At 39.2% G+C, this 20,768-nt stretch overlaps 1 protein-coding gene across 13 annotated transcripts in view; it reads left to right on the top strand.

Annotated features, from left to right (window-relative positions):
- The window catches only part of CTNNA3 (catenin alpha 3), a 571,770-nt gene that overhangs the window by 410,934 nt on the left and 140,068 nt on the right, over window positions 1-20,768 (top strand). For all 13 annotated transcript variants that reach the window (XM_009676053.2, XM_009676026.2, XM_009676018.2 and 10 more), the window contains one exon: window positions 9,024-9,224. In XM_009676053.2, the coding sequence (XP_009674348.2) occupies window positions 9,024-9,224 (201 nt within the window). The remainder of the gene's footprint in view (window positions 1-9,023; window positions 9,225-20,768) is intronic.

Here is a 20,768-nt window from a genome sequence, read left to right as displayed (position 1 = left end):
CTCCTGTTCAAAGCTGGGTCAACACTTAATCTCTGTCCTTGGTCTGATTTATAATACCTCTCTGAGCAAACCTTTTCATTATCCTTATGAACTTGCCTTTTTATCCTCATAGTGATTTTTTTTTCCTCTTGTCTCCAATCAGATCCTGTCCTATTTTATGTAATAACCGTTATTTCTCTTTCACCTGCCATACACCTCAATGAAGAAGTGAAAAAAACAGAGTCAATTCCAGTGTTAATGCAGCAATAAGTTTACCTGGCAATGTCCTTCCAACATGCTGTGTTCACTGAAGCTTAAACTCACTAAAGCTTACTGTAAACTGGACTAGGTGTAAATGTATTCCAATAGTGGGGAGAGTTTTTGGAGTTACTCAGCACAGCTGGGTTTATAGTGCAGGTTGTCTGAAGTACTTCCTGCTTACTCTCTGCATTTGTGATCAGATAACATTGGCGTATGAGCCTGTTCATACTGGAGGAGTTCAAAGAGTTTCTAGGCAAGTGCTGTCTAGTCTTCCATTGTAGGCTGTAGGGCTTTCTGTTCACTGTTTTCAGCAGTGGCTGTGATCTAATTGAAGTTGAAAGGTTATATTCCTTGGCACTTCATGAGTTACTGAACTTGTTATTTAGTTGTCGCACTTATTTAGGAAGGTACGCTGTATCTTTAGGAAAATTTTTACCCTATGTCGATTATGGACTTTGTTGCTTTGGTCAAGAGAAATATTCTTTTGGGAGAGAGTGGCTATTAACACAGTTAGGGTTATGGAGGTTTGTAGCTGAGGCTTATCTAGAGTGAATAAAGTATGCGGCCTTCGTTCTGGAAGTTAGTAGTGGTTTGGATGTCAATATGGCATAAAACCCTAATGCTATTACATGATGGTTATGCTTTTTAAGGACTGAACAAGAATTCTGTATTGCTTCTTCTCCCTCACTGTCTCCTCTTTCATGTCCTGCTGCCATTTCTGACTTAGTTTTCCCTGCTTGTCCTACAAAGTCAGCATCATATTACAGCATACTAATGCATAAAAGGTTGTTCTTTGCTACCCTGAATTATATTATGGATAATGGGAGTATGAACTGTCTCCTGTAACTTTAGAATAAAAAACGTGTTTGAGCTAAGTATTCTTAGCTGCTTTTATAGCCAGAGGAGAGAAATGGACACTTCGGAGGCCTAATTCAGTTGAGTGCTTTTACGTGTGTCAAGGATGAGGTGAATTGCCTGTGTTTCTCTCGTTTGACCTGAAGCGTGTTTAATGCGAGTAGGCCAAATGAAGAGACCAAGGGTAAGTCATGTGAGTATCACTGCGTGTTTCTGGAGATGCAAATTTCCTTGATCTCATACCCCCAGAGAGAGAAGTGGTTTCTATAGTTAGAGAACAGTGACCCCTGCCCAGCTGGATTTGCTTACGTTTCTGCTTTTTCTGCTGACTTTTCTATATCTCCTGCCTGTCCAGGTGTCCGTGCTTCAACTGTGCTTTTCCGTTGTCTCTCCTCTACCCGATTCTTTCTCTAACGATCAAGATAGTCTGTATACTCAAGTACTGTTTCCTCCTTTTCAGAGATCTCAGAGTTTGGCTTGAGTAAGGCTCTTGGAAGGCAGAGGGACTTACAGACTCTGAGAGAGACAGTACTTCCTGCGTTTCCCCCAGGTCCTGGAATACATCTGAATGCAGAATGGGAAGCTTACAATCCAGAAACCTCTCTGTAGGCTGCAATTTGTGCCCGAGAAGTTAAGGGCAAAGATTGAAGCTTAAGCTTTTAGCATTCCAAACAATCCAAAGCTTACTGTAACCATATTAAAATGAATGAGGGGAAGAAAGAAAACTTTGGAAAGGATTAATCACTCATGCATGGAGAGAAGTCCTGTGTAAGCTGAAACTTTCATTAGCCAGTTACACTGATCACTTTGGGCTGCCAACTCTATAATTGATAGACATTCAGTTGAAGAAACATTCTTACCTTGGTTTTTATTGTTTTTTTTTTTTAAAGCTTTTCTGGGTTTCTTAAATGCTGACATCTTGGAATCGTGTTTGTGTATATGAATGGAAATTAATCTCAAGGAGAGACCGCCAACTCAATCAGTACTTTGTTCACCCTAGGATAAAATCCAAAAGAAGTATGAACTTAGTATTTTCTGTGAACAAAACTGAAGTTAATGTTTTAGAGTACAGATTGAAGTACTTGAAAACACATACAGTGGAAGTATTATGCAGGGTGGAAGTGTTGATTCCTCTTTTCTTCATAAGTCATCTGTAGTGACTTGCACAGAGAGTGATAGATCCTGAAGAACTTCTCAGTATCTTCCACCGTAGTACCTTTATGCCTTCCCCTCTTTCCTCTGCCTGCATTCATCTTTATTTCCCATCGCTATTCTTGTACTGTTCTGTAGCTTTTCTCATGCAGCCGCCATCTCCACGCTTGAGACAGCCATTATATTTTTATGCTTGTGTCCCAAGACACTGGACAATCTTAGTTTTTCCCTTTCTTCCGACTGGCTGGCTCTTTCCTGGAACTCTCTGTCACATTTGCTAGTCCAGTTCTCCTTTCAGGTAAATGAGTCCTCACGGCCTAGTTCCCTTTGGCGTGAATAACGCGGGAAGCTTTTGATGCACGCGCTTCTCCAAATTTCCTCTCTCTTGCTGCTGTGGATTCATAGTTGACCTTTCAGGAAAAGGACATAGTTGTGGCAGACACACAGCATTTCTTAGTATTGCATAAGACCAATGGTACTTTATTTTAGCTAGCACCTCAAATCAAAAACGTTTGCACCTATTCTTCTTCAGGAGTTTTCTTACAGTGTCTCCAGGCAATCTGTTTCAGTGTTTCACCACACTCATGATGAAGTGTTGTTTGTTGTTGGGTTTTTTGTTTGTTTGTTTTATGTTTTTTACGTCCTAAGTTTCCTTTGTTGCCACTTGTGTCCTCTTATCCTATACTTACGACAACAGCATGGGTTAGTCTTCTGTGAAAGCCCGTTGTCTGTTACAGAAGGTGGTAATTAGATTCCCCCTTAGCCTTTTTTCAAGGCTAGTCAAATCTGGTTCCCTAAGTCTCTCTTCATAAGCTGTATGCTCTAGGCCCCTATCTGTCCTAGTGGCCCCTAGATGGATTCTGTTCAGTTTGTCGATACCATTGCTGTGCTGGAGAGTCTAAAACAGGACAGTATTCCACATCGAGCCTCGCAGGTGCCAAAAAGTAAGTCACATTTTCTTTGGCTGAATATAGGAGGGATGATAACAGGGAGCTGTGTACTGGCTCTTGCACCTTATCCTTAGTGGTTTTACTCTCTTATCCTTAGTACCGGAAATTGTTAAATCTAAGCGTGGATGTTCTTAGGAATATTTGGTTTCAAACACCTTTTTTTTGGGTTTACCAAGAATTCATGAGTCTTCTGGAGCATCTCTTTTAGCATTCACTGGACAGTGCCGTTATTGGAAAACTTGGAACCCTGTGGGTAGCACTGTAAATTACCATTTCCAAGGAACAGTTCTACCCACAGGAGTGGTCTGAAAGGAAGTGAACTTTATGTACCAAGTTTCTTTGCTTGCATTTTATTATGTACATAGATGGTAAAAGGTAGGAATCCTGTCTTTTGGTCAAGCTTAACTATACTATCAGTGAATAAGCTTTTCTGCTTCAGAACTTGCAGAAAGTATTTTTATCATCCATCCTGTCTTCAGGAGACCAGACACACAGAGTTCTTTAGTTCTTCTTCTTATGCTCTGTTTCCTAAATCTCTAATAATTCTTTTAATTTTTTTTCTGGAAAGGCTCCATTTGGTCCACAACTTTCTTGAACTTAGTGCATAACTTTAATAAAAGTGCTGCAGCTGAGGCCTTACCAGTGCCAAATAGCGTGAAAGGGCATCACCTGTTTTTTTTTTTTTTTTTTTTTTCCTTCAGACAATATGAAAGGGAAGAGCTATTGATTTTGTCCCAGAGACAGTGTGAGTCATGGCTTTGTCAAAGACAGCTTTATTACCCAATGGTTAGCTCAGCTGGGATATGCTTTTTGGCCAGTTCTACTAACATCAAGATCCCAAAGGAAAATGAGAATGTACAGAGCACTACTCATGATAATTGCTCTGGTGTCTGTGGCAATCTGACAACTTCTTTAAATGTCTGTCAGTCCATTGTTAAAATTACACTAGACATTGTGACTCATGACGAAGAGGCAGCAATACATCATCCTGATCTTGCGCTGGAAAGTCGGATACTTGGATTGAAGTCAGAAGTTGATCTAAAGCATTTTATATGGTAGCAGGAAACGCTTATAGGAAGGGTACAGGTGAAAACAAACTCAACTGGACTGTGATCAGTGCTTTATTTTTCCTTTTCCATCAGACGTACTAAGGCAAATATATAGAAGCCTGCTGGTGCTTTGAGAAAAATAAGTAAAACAATGTTTTATTGGTTATGAACTGTCTCATCTGGGAAGAGCTTCAGAACATAGTGATACTGATTTCGTTAGCTATGAGCGTTCATAAAGGCGGTCACTGATAGTAGCAGTGTGGGACAAGATCTTTTATGCTCTTTGTGCGTATTTTCTGTGCGTTCTGTCGCACTGCCAAAATTTGGGAGTTGACATGGCAAGAATTGCCATTGCGTCAAGTTCTCGACTAACACCTTAAACATCGTAATGCATGGATGCAGCGAGAAAAAATAAAGCACATGCGAACCTACTAGAATAAGGTGGATGGTCAATATATGGCAATTAAAATCTGCGTGTGCCTTTGTATTCTTTGAAACACAGTATCTGCAAGTGTATATCACACTGCATTTGATATTCCCTGATGTTGTTATATGCTTTGGTAAGTACATTCTAAAATGACTTAAAAGTATTCTTACCAATTCAGAACCGAACCAAATAATGGGGTTCTCAGGACACAACCTGCAGGTGTAATGGAGCTTCCATTAAGCATCTAGCCTCAAGTTTTTTTCCTTTCTCCGTGAAAGTGTTGTTGGTTTTAACATCTTTTAGAAGGCCTTGGAAGCTGGGAGCTTTCTGAGATGTATTCCATGCATACAGTATGTGCAGTTTGTTTCTGAAAGTTGCTTGAGATTCATATCTCCCAAGATAAGCAGTTACTTGTGTTTTTCCACTACTGAGATTTCAGTTGGTAGACGTCACAAGGGCCTTACCCTTCAGGTGCATACGACTAGGCCTTTTAGTCGTCGTCTTTGCTGAACAGTTGAAAGGCAGTGTATTCTTCACACAGACACCCTCAAAGTGCACCTCATGCTGTGTCTGCTTCTGTAATTACCTCTGTTAGCACTTCAGACGATTAAAACTAACGCAGAGATGAAATACGCACCTAGGGCAGCAAAAGTGGAGGGGTTTTGCTTGTATTTCCTCCTGCGTTCTGTGCATGTCAGCCATCTCTTTGGACACCTCTTCTAGCGCTTCAGCTTTTCTCAACCTAGTGCATGTTTGTGAAGTGTTTTCCTTGGAAATTTCCCACTATGGAGCGTACACAGAGGGAGGTACTTGAAAAATGAAGGGGGAGATGCTAACCTGTACAGCATAGGATAGTCTGAATTGTGTTATCTCTTTGTATGTCCCTTTCCTTCCTCCATCCCCCTCGTCCCCCCAATAACACTTTCATGTGTTTTCTTTGGTATGGCTGGAACTGGAATGACAGCTAGTCCTCCTTTGCCCTACTTGCCCCGCTTGCATGTACGTGGTAGTGCATGGCAGTAGTTACAGAGTAGGCACGGGCTGAACAAACAGTGCTAACAAAATCCCTACTCTTAAAACTATTTCTGGAGATAGGTGACACGTCCTGAAAGCATACCTACAATTTCCATGTTTACTGAAGCATGTTGTGATACAGCACTTTGATAAACCGAGCCAGAATTCATGATTTTTACATGGACAAAATTCCAGGATACTCGTGTTTGACTCAGACAAGACATGCTATTACATAATACTGTGTTGCTTTCTCAGTTATCTTGCTCAGTTATCTATCTTTTTATAACATAAAGTTATAATCTAATACCGGCATACTGAACTGGCAGTCATCTGCATTAACAAGCAATGCCTATACTCTGAACTAATTCATTGTTTACTGCAGGAGAAGTTTCACAGTGGTACTTCTAAAGATACAGCAAATCAGTTACCTTCATGTCTTGCCCTTCTAATGTTGTAAAACGTTCTGACAGGCAAAGCAGATTTTAGGTCTCTTTAGGTCTCTTTTCTTTCCTTTTCATAGGAAAGAAAATTCAGTAACAAAACCAGTATGAAAGCTCTTACAATAGAAAATCCATAAATGTATTCTCTTAATTACATTTTACTATATTATGTGCTACACTGTAAGTTGAATTTTACAGGTACATGTATTTATGTTTGCTTGAAAAAATACAATATGCTCTTCAATACTGGTCTTATAGCCTGGAATCCTAGTGTACCATATTCCTGTTTTCGGTGTAACTCTTGACGTAACAGATATTGTCATTATCTTCCAGTTCTATCTCAGTTCCTATTCGTGTCTTTGGTTTCATGACCAATCTTACTTCTCTTACCCTTAATATCAGAATTTTCTCCATCCTCCTGCCTGCTAATGTTCTTTTTTGCATTGCTACGTATGCATTTCTGTAGTATCAAAAAATAGTTTGTAAAACACAAATACAGCTTTACTATTGCCAGTTGAGGAAAGGTATGCCAGTTGAGGAAAAAGGTTCAGAAAGACAGAAGCATAGTAATTTCTTTTACAAAGAGAAATCATTCAAGTTTTCAAATATAAACTTATTTCTTTGCTTTCAAGGCCCGGCACCCTTTTGCTCTTGCCTACGTTTCATTTGTGGCTCTGTCAGCCCAACAGTTAGGTACATCAGTTTTTAAGCAACCATTTTCTCCTTCTGCTCTAGCCAAATCTTTGGGTTTTTTAAACGTGTTACGTTATGCATGGGTAACTTGGAAATGCTAGTGTGACATGCTGTATTTACATCCCTCCTAATGATCTCTTTTTTTTCTAGCCTACTTAGACAGAAATCCACCTGGAACTCCCTTCAGTTAGGTTATTGCATCCCATGCAGCTGAGTGAAATAGCAAAGAAAGGTTTGAGATCAGTTAAGTTCTCTTCTGTACTGAGTCAGTCTTCTCCGCCTCTCAGAACGGAAGCGTGTCAAGAAGCTCGAGTTGTCTCAGTGTACGACAACTTCCAGAATTTTTTTATTATTTACTGAAGTAGTCTGTCAAAGAGAGAACAGCAAAAGCAGCCTTGCATTTCCAAAATACCTGCAGGTCTGTCTGCACTGGAGGAGACTGTTTGGTCTCTAAGGAAGACAGTCAACTTCTGGTCACGTCCCTAGCAAACAGACCACTGGGTACCTGTTTGCTTAACCACATAATACATGCTTCTTTAGCTACCAGATGTTTCCTGACCTTATTCTATGAAATACTGAAGAAGCCCTGTGAACGTTACATATTGGCTATGGGCAGAATATAGCGATTAGTGTGGTGTAAACTGATTTTTTTTGATAGTGCTACAAAGAAATAGTCTTGTTTCATTGCATCTTTCTGCCCTTGAGTAATGGGGTGACTTTATGCGTGTTTTCTTTTCTTCAAGCTTTTGGCTAGCGGAGTTATTTTCAAACCAACTATTTGCTCATCCAACAACTGATGTCTGAGAGACCTTTAGGCTTTCAGAGGCTGCGTGTCATGCATTTATTCCACCTAGATTAGCAACATCTCCCTACCTTTTCCCAGACGCTGTGTTCATTTTTGTGCCAGAAATAAAAGCATTTTGCATGTACGTGTTTTTGGATGGCAGTGAATATAGCCTTTTATAGTCACAGTGCATATTTTAATCATTAAGCTAAAAATGGATAGATTCTGGATATGGTATGGCGAAACAAATGGTAGTAACTTTGCATAGAAGAGGTGGGAAGAAAAAAGAGAAATGCTAGACGGTATGCAAAGGAGAAGAATGGTGAGGCAGTCAACGTTAGGAAATGGAAGTGATTTGAGAAAGAAAAGAGGTATAAATATAGCCATTTAAATTTAGCGGCCCATAAACCAGTTACTATACTATGGTGTAGATGAGGAAATATAGAAGAATTTCTTAACTCCTCAGTGTAGCTTTGAATTTTTGAGGTGGTGTTGAATTCTAATAAAGGAAAGACTACATGAGGAACAAGACTATGACAGTAGAATAAAGAATTCTTATCGTTACAAGATAACGGAGATAGGTGAAGGGCAGAGTGTCTTGAGGCAAGAAGGTACCATGAAATAATATAGCTGTAGGAGCAAAGCCAGAGGTGCAGAATCATAGTATAGGAAATATTCAATATACAATATATCAATATCGTATATGGATATGGCAGTACTTTATGTATGTTTATGTGGATATACATTTGCACGTTCCTATTTAGATAAACAGCAAGTAATGTCTAAAATAATACATACAATAGTGCAATAAATGTCTTACTATAAAATTATAAGAACTCTAAAGTATAGAAAAAATAAATAATTAATAGGCAATTTGTAGTAATACAGAGTATTGCAGTAACGTAATATGCAGTAAGGTAATTCCGGTAACAGCCAAAGATACTACTTCCTCTATTCACATAATGAAATTTTTTAAACACGGAGATCTAATCACACAGATGTAGAATTAGTTTAGTTGTTGAGACCTTTGTTTCTCTGGAGAGATGCGCCTCTTTATGGAACCTTTTGTCACAGTGGCTTGATAAGGTTTCACTAATAAGTAACAGCTTTTATCCCTATAAAGTTTCCTTCATTGGACAAATATTCACTGTGTAGGTAAGGTTTGGGATTTGATGTTTTCTAATGTTTTGTAACTCACTGGTTTATTGCTGCTGTTTCTCGTGGGAACATCTTGCTGCAGTACCTTTGAATTCTAGGAATCAATCAATAGTTTTAAGATTTCAAGGCCAATGTGGCATAGCTGTCATATTTTAAGATTTATATCCAAGCCTGCGAAGGGGGGAGGAAAAAAAAAAAAAAGAACTGTGTATCTAAAATGTAAAGGTGCTATCTAAAAATAAACTTCTATTTTATTTGCAGAAAGCCACATTCTTGAGGATGTAAACAAGTGTATCATTGCATTGAGAGAGCAAAACGCTGACAACTTAGATCGTGCAGCGGGCGCGATCCGAGGGCGTGCTTCAAGAGTAGCTCATATTGTTTCGGGTGAGATGGACAATTATGAGCCGGGGGCTTACACTGAGGGAGTGATGAGGAATGTTCAGTATCTGACAAAGACTGGTAAGTCTGATTGGTAAACGATGTTCTCGGATTCTGTAGTGATGTAGAGTATCTTTTACACACTGTATTTAAAATGAAGGTATCCTGTGATTCTCTGATCTAACGCGCTAATTTTGCACTAACGATTTATTATATGCCCTCTTTTATCTTGCAGCAAACTGTTTGGTTAGGATGATAGCATGCAGTTCAAAAATAGTTTTCAAAAATGTATTTAAATTTCTTTATTTAAGTAAGCATTTTTAAATTACAAAGGGCCTTCACCAGTGTTTTTAAATAAATGCAAGTAATGGTGTTTGGAAGGCTTGTAATTGATGAGGCAGCAGCTTTAAACTACGCTACTGGTCTCACCGCATTTGTTCTAAGCAGACGAAAGGTAGACTTGCTGGTATCCCGGGTCTAGTTTAAAAATATATGTGCCGTACAAGTGAAACCAAAGTATGTTTTATAGATAGGAGGAATTGTTCTTGGAGACAAGAAAGTTCAAAATTTAAATAAAACTAAAAGAGAAGGAGAAGCAGATTCATGATTTGTCTTTGCTTGCCACTTTAAGGTCTACTGAGTAATGGAGCTCAAATTTGGAGCTTACTAAGATGGTTAATAGTGTCCACTTCTCTGCTCGTGATAGTAAGAAAAAAAGGGTAGCCTTTATTTCAGTATTCCTGTACTGGAAATGGGGTTGTAACTGCATTGTTCTGTGAACATTTTAACGCTGAATATAATATGGGGGCTGGAAGAAGATTAGGAGAGTATACCATCTGTGTCAGTATGCCTCCTTTTTTGGAATGAGCCTCTTATCCGTTTGAGAAGTAATTTCTCTCAAGAAGTAAGTAACTGTCAGCCATGTCTCTGCAGGGGTTTTTTCCTACTTAACCTTCCAAAAAGGAACATTTCAGAGTCATGAGGCTGCTGGATTTGAATGGGATTGGTTTTCATGCTTTGATTTTTGAGCAGAAGACCTCTGGCCTTTCCTAACGTGTACTTAATCAAAAACTTTGTCTGTGGGGCTCCTGGGACTTAGGTGTTTTCAGCGGTTACAAGTCTAGTATATAGCTGGGCAGTTACAAAGTTGTCCGTAACAGGTTTTCTGAAGAGTGTGTGCACCCCTAGAATAGGATTCAGCTTCAGGAACTCAGAGGTCTAAATCCAAGTTCTTTCAGCCTAAGCAAATTTCTAATATGTTAAATTTGACTGACATTTACCTTATTTTACTCAAGACAAGACAGGAATTTTGTTTGATCTCTTTAATCAGTTCAAATAAGTCCTGCCTTGAACTGCCGTCGTTTGAAACACGAATGAACTGACACGCATGGAGTGACAGAAGAGACAGAATATTGAGAAGAGTTTGAAATAAAATTTCCTGTTCTTTTATCTCCTTTTCTGATATTTTGATGAGGAGAAAATCTGAGAACTTTTACCACGACGTTCTTTTTTCCATAACTACTGAAAGGAAAGTACTGTGACAAATAGCAAGGGAAGCCGCAACGGGCGAGCACAATCTTGATTCCCATGTGAAAGCTCAGTCCTTTTTTCTTGAAATTGTTGGTGTTTAAACGCATCAGGAATTAACACTGATTTCTGCTCTGCTGCACTACTGTGACAGTAATATGTAATACTCCTAAATTTCCGTACCTACAAAAGACAAGACATAAAACTGCTTTTAGCTGGGATATTTGGTTGTGTCAAGGCACATCAAGCATGGTGTCATCTGTTCAGTTTTCTTTGCAGTAGTTCACACATCGGTATTCTTAAATTATTCAATAAGAGTGGAAAAAGAGAAACATGTACTTTCAATGTTATCCTTGTTTATATGATGTGCAGTGAATAGACATCAAATCATGAGGTGGTGGTGGTTGTTGTTGGTGTGTTTTTTTTTTTTTTTAACTATTTCAACTGAAATGGAAAATGCAGGTACGCTGGAGCTCTCAGGTTTAACCCAATACATACTATGATAGCTGGGCCTTTTAGGCAGGAGCTAGCCAACAGTAATTTTACTGCCATCAGCTCCTCAGCCGTCTTGCATGAGTAACTCATTTAGATGGTGGATTCAAGCTCCTAGAAGTTACGTAATGCCAGAACTAAAGCTGTTTTTGCAGCGTTGGCTTCGCTCTGTATGCGTGCATTATGACTCTGTAACTATGTGATCCTAGGCAGTTGTGTTGCAGAACAGCTGCTTAATTCAGTGTAATGGATAAACCTGCTTTAGGCATGTGTCAGGGTTGCATGTTAAGGAGGCTGTTGTCCATAGGACCAATCTGGAAAGTAACAAGGCAGAAGATCAGAGGAGGAGAAAGGATGATCTGATAGGATAGTTCATTTGGACTGCTGCTGTCTGTAGATAAGAGTTTCTGTGTGATACTGTGTAAGTTCATTACGCTACAGCTAGGTGTGGGATGCAGGAGTGCTTCCTGACTTCCAGCTCTGAGCAAGCACAGGGACTGCCTCCTAATTCCACGCCACGATGAGACTGGGAAACGCTCTGTCCCCTCCTGTTCTCTGTACTCAATGGGAGGGACATGCAGGTGTGCGGGCAGGAAAGGGAGGCAAAAACACTGCAGCTTACTCGCTGCTCTATATGATTAGGAAATGATCACCAAGAGTTTTGCCCTGGAATGTCCCAGCATCTGTCTGAAACTTGTAACGACCATTGCGGAAAAGAGTGTTTAGCCATGTGATTAATACACTTTACGCAGGCAGTTTTTAAAGCCAGCATTTCCTGTCTTTTCTTGATTTTTTTTTTGCATGTGTAAAGGCGGTAGAGGTTCAGGCTGTGTGATTAAAATGGAAAATGTTAGTATTGGTACCTATCTGACATTCGTAATGCTTAGGACTATCGATTAGATAGAATTACGCAGATCATTGCGTTTTTATAGAGCTTTATACACTGTTGCATGAAAGCAAAATCTTTAGAAACACTGAATATAAGGCATTTCCACTGCAGAAGTGGAAGAACAGTCTTGTACTATAAAGTAGTTTACATATTCAAAGTTCTGTTATTTTATTGCCTGCCAGGATGTGCTGCGGTTAGATTTAAGTGAACAATTTATAATATAACATGTATCTGCTGATAATGCCTTTTATTCCAGCAGTGCTAAGGGGTTTGCGTCAGCCCATTGTCCAGGGCCTTTTACAACTAGAATTTACAAAAACCCTTGTAATTCACTTAGGGGAAGTGCTTTACTTTAAGCTTAGAAATAGTAACGTGTTTGGATTTGGAACGAAAACAAAATCTAACCGTTCTGAAATTATAGGTCAGCTGTAGACATTGTTCTGAAATAGTTGTTGGTGTGGCACAAAATATCGCTCTTATTCCATCTGAAGTATGACTGAACATGAGTTAAGATGAGGTTTTAACCTCTGAGATGGAGTAGTACTGTCAAATGTAAAGCTGAGCATTGATTTGAAAATTTCGCCTACCTGAAAAACGCTTATAAACCTTTGTCCACACCTGTGAATTCCAAGTAATTGTGGAGTACAGGCAGGGCGTTCAGTCAGATATTTTTAGAAGTACCTGCATGCCTAAATTGTGGAAGTCTCATTGAAAGTCACTGAAACGTGTATTAACAGAATATTTGAGCCCATAAACTATGAAGTGGTAATTGAATTGATTGGTATCTAACAGCTCTAGAGATTACCGCTCTCCTGGTGCGATACCAACAATGTACATTGTATTTGAAGGATAAAGGGGAGAATAGATGAGAAGTGGTTTCTGTTAAGTGATTCATCCCTAGACATTTCAGAGCGAGAGAAAATCTCCCATACAGACAGCTACGTGACTTCTTCATGAGGTGTGTTGAGGCCCTTTCTGCTTAGTATTGGTTTAGCATGGGGATGACCAAAGAAATTGTTATGCTCCCTGCATCTCCTTGAAAGCTATCTAGTACTATTCCTGCGAGTTAAAGACTTTCTTCAAAATTCCATGTTGGCAGTGTATTTTTACATCGTGTTGCTTCCTCATGTCACTAATGAAGTTATTTATTTATTATGTATTTATTGGTCCTAGGGATTGATATTTTGGTCGCCACCTAGAATCTCCTCTCACTCTATAGCCCTTTGAATGTTATCAGCCTCTGTAGTAATCCTCATCTATTCCACCTGAAACAGAGTTTTCCTGCATGGCGCTGCATTAAATGATTTTGCTGGTGTGTGTTGGATTAAATTGCACTACATTGCTTTTGTCTGGAAAAAGAAAATTTATCCTGGCAAGAAAAGGTACTAGTGTTATTTGGTATGATCTTCCATAGGTAAACATCTTTGAGTTTTTATTTACTTTTTCAGTTTACCTCCCTGTCTTGCATGTTTATGTGCACAGACAGGCTTTGTATTTTCCTAGGTCCTCTTCCTGTTTTTTTCAAACAAAATTTCCAGGCTTGTAGTAACAGCTTATGCTAAGTGGCTGACAGTACCCTTTGTTCTCTCTCTGAGTCATTTGCAATAGGGATTGTCTTCTTTCTTCAGTTAAAAGAAAGTGGCACTTGTTCTCACCAGCCAGGAAGGAAACGCGGAGGCTTTGCAGTCTGTTTTCTCCTGCCTGGTCTGACACGGGCTATTTCATTCTCTTTCGGCATACTATCTAAGCCAAAGTGTAGTCTCCAGTTTAATTGTAGTCTCCAGTGTTGTCTGTATCATCTGTCATCATACACAACATTGAGAGTCAGTTTGGGAAGTGGGGAAAAGAATAGCCCAGGTTTTAAAATACTTTGTACTGCATCCATGTGGAAGTAGAATTTGGAATTCATGGAGTTTCACTGGGTTCAGTGGCTAGAGTAAAACCATCAGAAATGACTCATCTTGCCTAACTTTAGCTATCTGTAAGTTAGACAGCTTAGGTTCCATTTGCAATCAATGAGGGGAGAGAGGCACCTCCAGAAAACTCATTGACTTTCCAAAGATAGATCTTCAGGTTTGATAGCGTGAATCAGCTTTTGAAGGTCCTTATCTCTCCATGTGATGTAAAGAAAACAGATATGACCAGCTTCCTTCCAGACAGCTTATTTTTGGGTGGCTAAAATGAGGTGGATGAATCTCTCTCATTCTGTGGTACATGCAAAATCAAAAGCATTTATTAATTTTAAAAGACAAATATTTTTTAAGATAAAAATGGTTCCTACTGCTCATTCATCACCTTCAGACTTCAGGAAGAGATTTAAAGAGGATATGGTGCTTTGTTATCCCAGTTGGTTTAGTATTCAGAGGTTTTTTTTACCCTTCTCTGTGAAGCCCAACGCTGTTAAAGAGGACTGAGTTCTCTCATTGGAAATGGTAAAAAAAAAAAAAAAAAAAAAAAAAAATTATAGACAAACTAGAATGAGACATAACAACTGATACTGTTGTTATGGTGCATTCTCATGGGAGTTGAGGTAAGCACGCTATGGGCATTGCATGTTTGTGCATGATTAGCTCTCTCTGGTTCAGACACCAATTGGACGATCATTTCCTTTGTGATTCAGTGTTCAATGGATGATTTTGTCCTTTCTTTGTCCTTTGGAATAGGATAGTGCATTGGACGTGACATCTGTCTTACAGCAGTTCTAAGTTTTTGTCTGAATATTTTATAAATTATTTATAATAGAAACATTTTAGTTCTTAACTTTTGCAGCATTGACTTTCTCTGATACTTCCTGGAGCTGCCTGGGCACACTTACCTACTGATTCTTTTCTCAGACCAAAAACTTTGGGTGCCTCAGGTTTTCATGATTTCTAGCTCTTCTAGACTTTTGGTTTCTCAGCAAAATTTGCATGTCAGCAGCATGACCTGCCTCCTAAACTAGACTGTAGATTGAGTAACTTTGGCAAACGTTAAGTGCTTAAGACTTAATTCTGTATTTCAGTAGTCTGTGAGGAGTTTTTTGTTGAGGTCTCCAACATGAATCCTGTCTCATTCAGGTTTCTCTTAGACCTGAGAAATTGCAAAAACGTTTTGTCTTTCAATCTCACATCATTCTCAAATGCTTTACAGCTATCATTTGTTCTTGTCTTTTTAACTTGAATTAAAAACAAACTTTTACAATTTTTATTTTTTGCATATTTTTCTTATGTTTTATAATAAAAGTTCGTTAATACCATATTATACCATATCATAATCATCAACTGTTTCAAAATTAGTTCCTTTGAAATTAAGGCTGTTACCCGTTTCCTTGCTGGCATTGTTGCTTGCAGGTATGCAGTGAAGCCCTGAACTTTCTGGAGTTGTCTTCTGGGCTTCCTGAGAATTTGCTCGCGCGCTCTCGTGCTCTTTCTCTTGCTCGCTTTTTCTTTCCTTTTTTAATACTTCTAACTGTGTACAGCTGACCGTTCCAAAGTCTGCTCTACTTAAGATTTTCGCGGTGTCTCATCCACATTCCTTTCCTGGCAAACATACCCTCAGCTCTTACTAGTTTCCTCCTCAGTAACTGCAAGCTACTAGATTTGGAAATGATGTGGGAGGTCGTGATGAGGGGAGCGTATGCATAAATCAGCAGGGTTTATATATGCGTGTGGGTTTATGTATGGATTTTAAATCTGTTAAAATAGTAAAATTGAGTCTTGCTGAAACTCAGATCAACGGTATCCAAGGTGAAGAAACGATAGTCTCTTAGCAATGCCGTTCACGGTAGTAGTTTGAGAAGTGGCATGGAATGGTGTGCCAAATAAATATTTCTGTAATTAAGACTTCTCTTTCCTTTCTAGGCCCAGATTCTGTTTTCGGCAGAATCTCACCACAGCCGGCACTGAACAAGGTGTCTCTGAGGCCAGTTCTGTCTTCTGTGCGCTTTGTTTTGGCTCTCAGTCAATGAGAACTTTAGAGCCTCTCCTCGGTTTACCCAGCGCTATTAAGCAACTGCAGTTACAGTAGCTTTGGAGTAAGTCACTCGATCGTCTGTGATGAAACTTATATAGTGGACAAAATGTAGTAATATATTCATCAGTTTTAGAACGTTTGGCGTGTAGTTCGTGCAGGAATATACAACTGTTTGTCACTCAGGCTCCTTTATGGTTGCTGCCAAGAACTAAAAATTAAAAGGTAGACAGCTTCATTCAGCAGATTAGGTGGTGTCTGCCTTGAGCCTTGTTACCAAAAATTCATTATAGAAACCTTCTGTTGCCCTTTGAAAACAATATAGAGCAGCAGTTAGGCTTCTCGCGTGGAATACTCGCAGCTTGACAGCTAGCTTAGACAGTTAACAGTTGAGGTCCCCTTCTGAGCAACAACGAGAGAACCCTTGGGAGAAGCCATAGATATTTCAGAAGTTTGTTTTTATCTGCAGGAATTTCTTAATTTCTTTCCTGAATTGATGCTGCAAATTAGCATTTCTTGTATCAGGCTGTTAGTGTTTTCTGGATAACTTTCTTCTTCTGTAGAATGCACTTCCCATCTAAAACAAGTGATGCAAATCTGCAATATCTTTTAGTTTCTTGCCTAGTTTGTCTTGATCCTTGGTAGGAAAAGACTTTACAGAGGGAGGAAAACAACTGACAAAACAGATGCTGTCTCTCAGAGCAGCTGACCAGGAGCATGCTCTTACCCTACATCAATTTGCAAAGAAAAAATCTGTTACCTTAAATTACCAGTGAAAGTTTACTGAGTGGGAGAGGACTGAGTAGACTAGTAACACTCCTTTGACCATTTAGTCACCACAGATCAGATAAGCTGTCACCACAGCTTTTCATGACCGCTCCCTTAATTTACATGACAGACACAGAGAGAGAGGGGAAAACTGGAAGAGTTTAAGGATGGCTGATTGTTTGCAAGAGACCTAAGCGGTCGTCCATATTGTATGGCCCAGGATGAGCGTTTATAACACAGGAGACTTTCCTCCTTTTCCATGTTGAGGGAACAACTTAATAGTAAAATAATTTCCTGAAAGTCTCTTCATGGGTTTAAAGTCAGAAGTGTTTAGTGACCTTTCTAGAAGGTAGCTACCAACGATAGACCTATTTTTAGTGTTCCTAGATTTGCTGGGGCCCTTTGTTTTGCTTTCTTGTATTTGTTTTTTTGGGGTGGCGTGAGGGTAGGCTTCGGAAAATACTATGAGGTACATCTCTGGTAACATAAGTAATATTCAATAGTAGTATTCCAAACATTGAAAAAAGATGATGTATTGATTATAACAAGAACAACAAAAAGAAGGGAAAAATTGAAGACGTCTTTTCTGGAAACAGGAGAGTACTGACAGAGTTTGAGGACTTCAGTGTACACCTTCCAGGACTAGGCCATGCTAAATCCAGAAATAATCCAGAAATGCTGGGGAAAGGATTTATGGGGAAAAAGTAGATTCAGTCAATCTTATTTTTTAAAAAGTCTGTAGAGGCAGCTTGAGGTTCAAGAAGGACATTGAGAAACTGGAGAGGGTTGAGCAGAGCATTGTCAAGTTGGGAAGGGGCCTAGAGCAGATGACCTGTGAAGAGAAGTGGAGGGAGCTTGGCTAGTTTCATCTGGGGAAGTGGAGGCCAAGGGACAATCTAATAGCTGCCTACGGCTTCTTGAGGGGGAGCTAAAAAGGTAGCAAGAGTCAGGCTCCTCATGGAAGTGACGGGTGGCACACTGAGGGGCAATAGCTGCAAGTTGCAGCACAGGAAGTTCAGATAGGACATGGGGAAGAATTTCTTTGCTAAGGGTAGTGCAGTGCTAGCACGCGTTACCCAGACTATCATGAAATTTCTGTCCTTGGAGGTTTTCAATACTTGGCTAGAAAAAGCCATGGCTGACCTGATCTCGTGTTAGTGATGGTCTTGTTTCAAGCAGGATGCTGGTCCAGATGCTGTCCAGAGGTCCCTTTCAAACATTTATGAGTTTGTCCTTACGGTAGACACCAAGTCCGTTTGCGTAAGGGTCGGCTTTTTTGGGTAATTAAATGTTTTTACAGGGTGCATTCATACTCTGTGCAGTAGCAACTTCAGATTCCAAAAAAGCATTCTTCCTCTTCCTTTAATGTCTCAGTGCAGTTAAAAATACTTAGTGCTAGTATTTGAGAAATGTTTTTAATGTAAAGGCATTGCAGATACCTTATTTTGAATCTCTGAGTCTCTCCAAAGCGCTAGTGTAGATATTTTCTCTGCGCGACCGTGGAGCACAAGGGAGCTGAAGCGTAGCGACTGTACAAATGGATGCAATCAATGTATGATTTAATCTGATACATTGTCGGATATGCAGATAAACATTTAAAGATTTTTGTTACTCCGTTTTCAAAGGGTCTGTTTGCTCTACAGCATGCTCTTTTAAAACTATATTGATGTGTTTTCCATCAGATATTAATGAGATTTTCAGCAGTGCTCCAGATTGCTTCTAAACAAAAACATAGCCATCTTGTATTTACTGGAATTCTCTCTTTCTCTTGCTTACATGCTATTCTGTAAGACAAGTAAGGCAGATAGTTACCTGTATCTAAGAAAACTTTCAGAGCTCATATCTTGATAGTATGAGGAACAATGTTAGTTTTATTCACTATTACACATTTCTAACTATTGTTCATAAGTTGATGCTTTCCTCCTCTTGTCAACTTTGACATTCTTTAATATTTACTAATGTCAGCTATTCTGGACCTTAGAGATAAGTTATTCTTTCTGCGTTACAGGTTAGGAGGAAACGTTCCTGTAGTTGGGCTTTCTTAACTCTAAACCACAATTAAGAACAACAAATCTTCTGGAACTTTTTCACCCTTTCCGTGCTCTCTATATAGAATTGAAAGTAGCAGGAAATAATGACAAGCGCTTTCTTGTCTGTCGGCAGTGAGTTGCAATTGGAATTCACCATGACTGTATGTGCAGTACAGTCAGCTCATATTAAAATTAATCGTTCTCACTGCTTCTCTAGATTCTTGTACAGAACTAACTTTACCTAAAGACCTTCTTGCTGCCATTGCTACTAAGCATCGGTGCTAATATCAATAAATGTTGTCAATTCAAGCATTCACTAGTTGGTTAAGGAGTTTCAGGTAAACACCGAAGATATTCTTTTTTTTAATATTGTTGGTAGCTGGTTGCTTGAGGCAGGGTTTCTGTTCTAAGGCAATGTATATACTGGAAGATGTCATCATTGTCCATATGCTAAGTGTGCAAATGGCCCATCAGATTTCTTGCTTTGAATAAATGCTTTCTGCACCTCAGAGGGAAAATTTGAGGAAAGGAACAAGCTGAACAGAATGACTGGAATTCTTAGGTCAGTTACCTACCATTTTGTGCTTTATTTTGTATGGTAGCCCATCTTATTATTTTCTAGAGAGAACTGGTACCTGCAGCATCACATTCTCTGTCTCTCCATCTTTACATAAGAAAATGGAAAGATACTAGCATTTCTGTTAGACGGTGAATAGTTTCATTCCTCCTTGTGACAATCCCATCTGATTCGGAGGCTGTTGTTTTTCTCATCATCTGCTCATGCTGTTGTCTGTGTGCTTGGTCTGTTGTTTTTCCAGTTATCTTCAAATTCCCCATTAAGAAGTTGTCAGACTCACTTTCCCATTTGGTTTTACATTTCAATCAGATTTACAAAAAAGTCTCCTAAAATATTTGCGCTCCTTGCAGCTGGCATAGATAAATTAATTTAGATAACATAATAAGACGTACAGGTTTCATCCGAATGTATGTGTCAGTTTTTTTGAAGGTTGCCCAGAGAGATTCTTGGAATATCCATCCTTGGCGATTTTTCAAGACCCACTTGGACAAAGCCCTGCACGACCTAAAACTCAATTCAGTTCTAACCCTGCTTTGAGCAGGAGAGTGGACTAGAGGACCTCCTGAGGTCTCTTCCAAAGTCAGTTATTCTGTGATTCTGTGATATTGGGTTAGGCTGAAGATCTCTCTAGAAGGTGTGTGTATGGGTGGGCTTGGTTTTATTTCCTTTCTTTTCCATGGGTTGCCCCTTACGGCACAGTCTACATGTAGGACATTTTACACAGCACCTGGAGATTCTTAATTTCCCCATATCCCCCCCTTCCCCCCAGGACAAATATCAAAGTTGTTCTTTCATGCTGTGTTACCCGCAGGGATCTTGGTTAAAGGTTTTGGGCATATCACTTCCCAGGAGGAGGGTTATGCTGAGGTTAAGAAAGTGTTTAGATTGTGCAAGAATTGGCTAGAATATGTATAGAGTAGAATATAAAATTAGAATAAAAGATAAATGTGATCTGGCTCCAGAATATTAACAGGAGGGGAAATGGGAGACATTAACGATTTCAAACTTTTAGCACAGAAACGAGCAGTAAAAATCAGTAAATTTGTCATTTGAGGTAGAATATACAAGGTTGAAAGAAAAAAAACCAAAACACCTAAACCCTCCCCAAACCCTAGATACAGGGTGCTGATGTCTTGTCCGAGATGAATATAAATAGCATGCAAAAACAGATAATATAATAGACACAGTAATGGGTCTGAAAAGCCTTAAGAAAAATCTTAGACTCTTAGCTCATTTGAAAAGCGGGAATGTTAAGAGATTTCACGGATAAAGACCTAGAGAATAAAAAAGAAGACATAAATGTTAAAAGTTGATACTGAGCAAAGTAGTGTTGAGTACAAAACTGTGGGAGTAGGATTATGTGATCTTGCTCATTCAACTTTACCATGGTTATC

The sequence above is a fragment of the Struthio camelus genome, chromosome 7 (genome assembly GCF_040807025.1).
Source record: "Struthio camelus isolate bStrCam1 chromosome 7, bStrCam1.hap1, whole genome shotgun sequence".
Taxonomy (NCBI): domain Eukaryota; kingdom Metazoa; phylum Chordata; class Aves; order Struthioniformes; family Struthionidae; genus Struthio; species Struthio camelus.
This window is presented reverse-complemented; position numbering and strand designations above follow the sequence as displayed.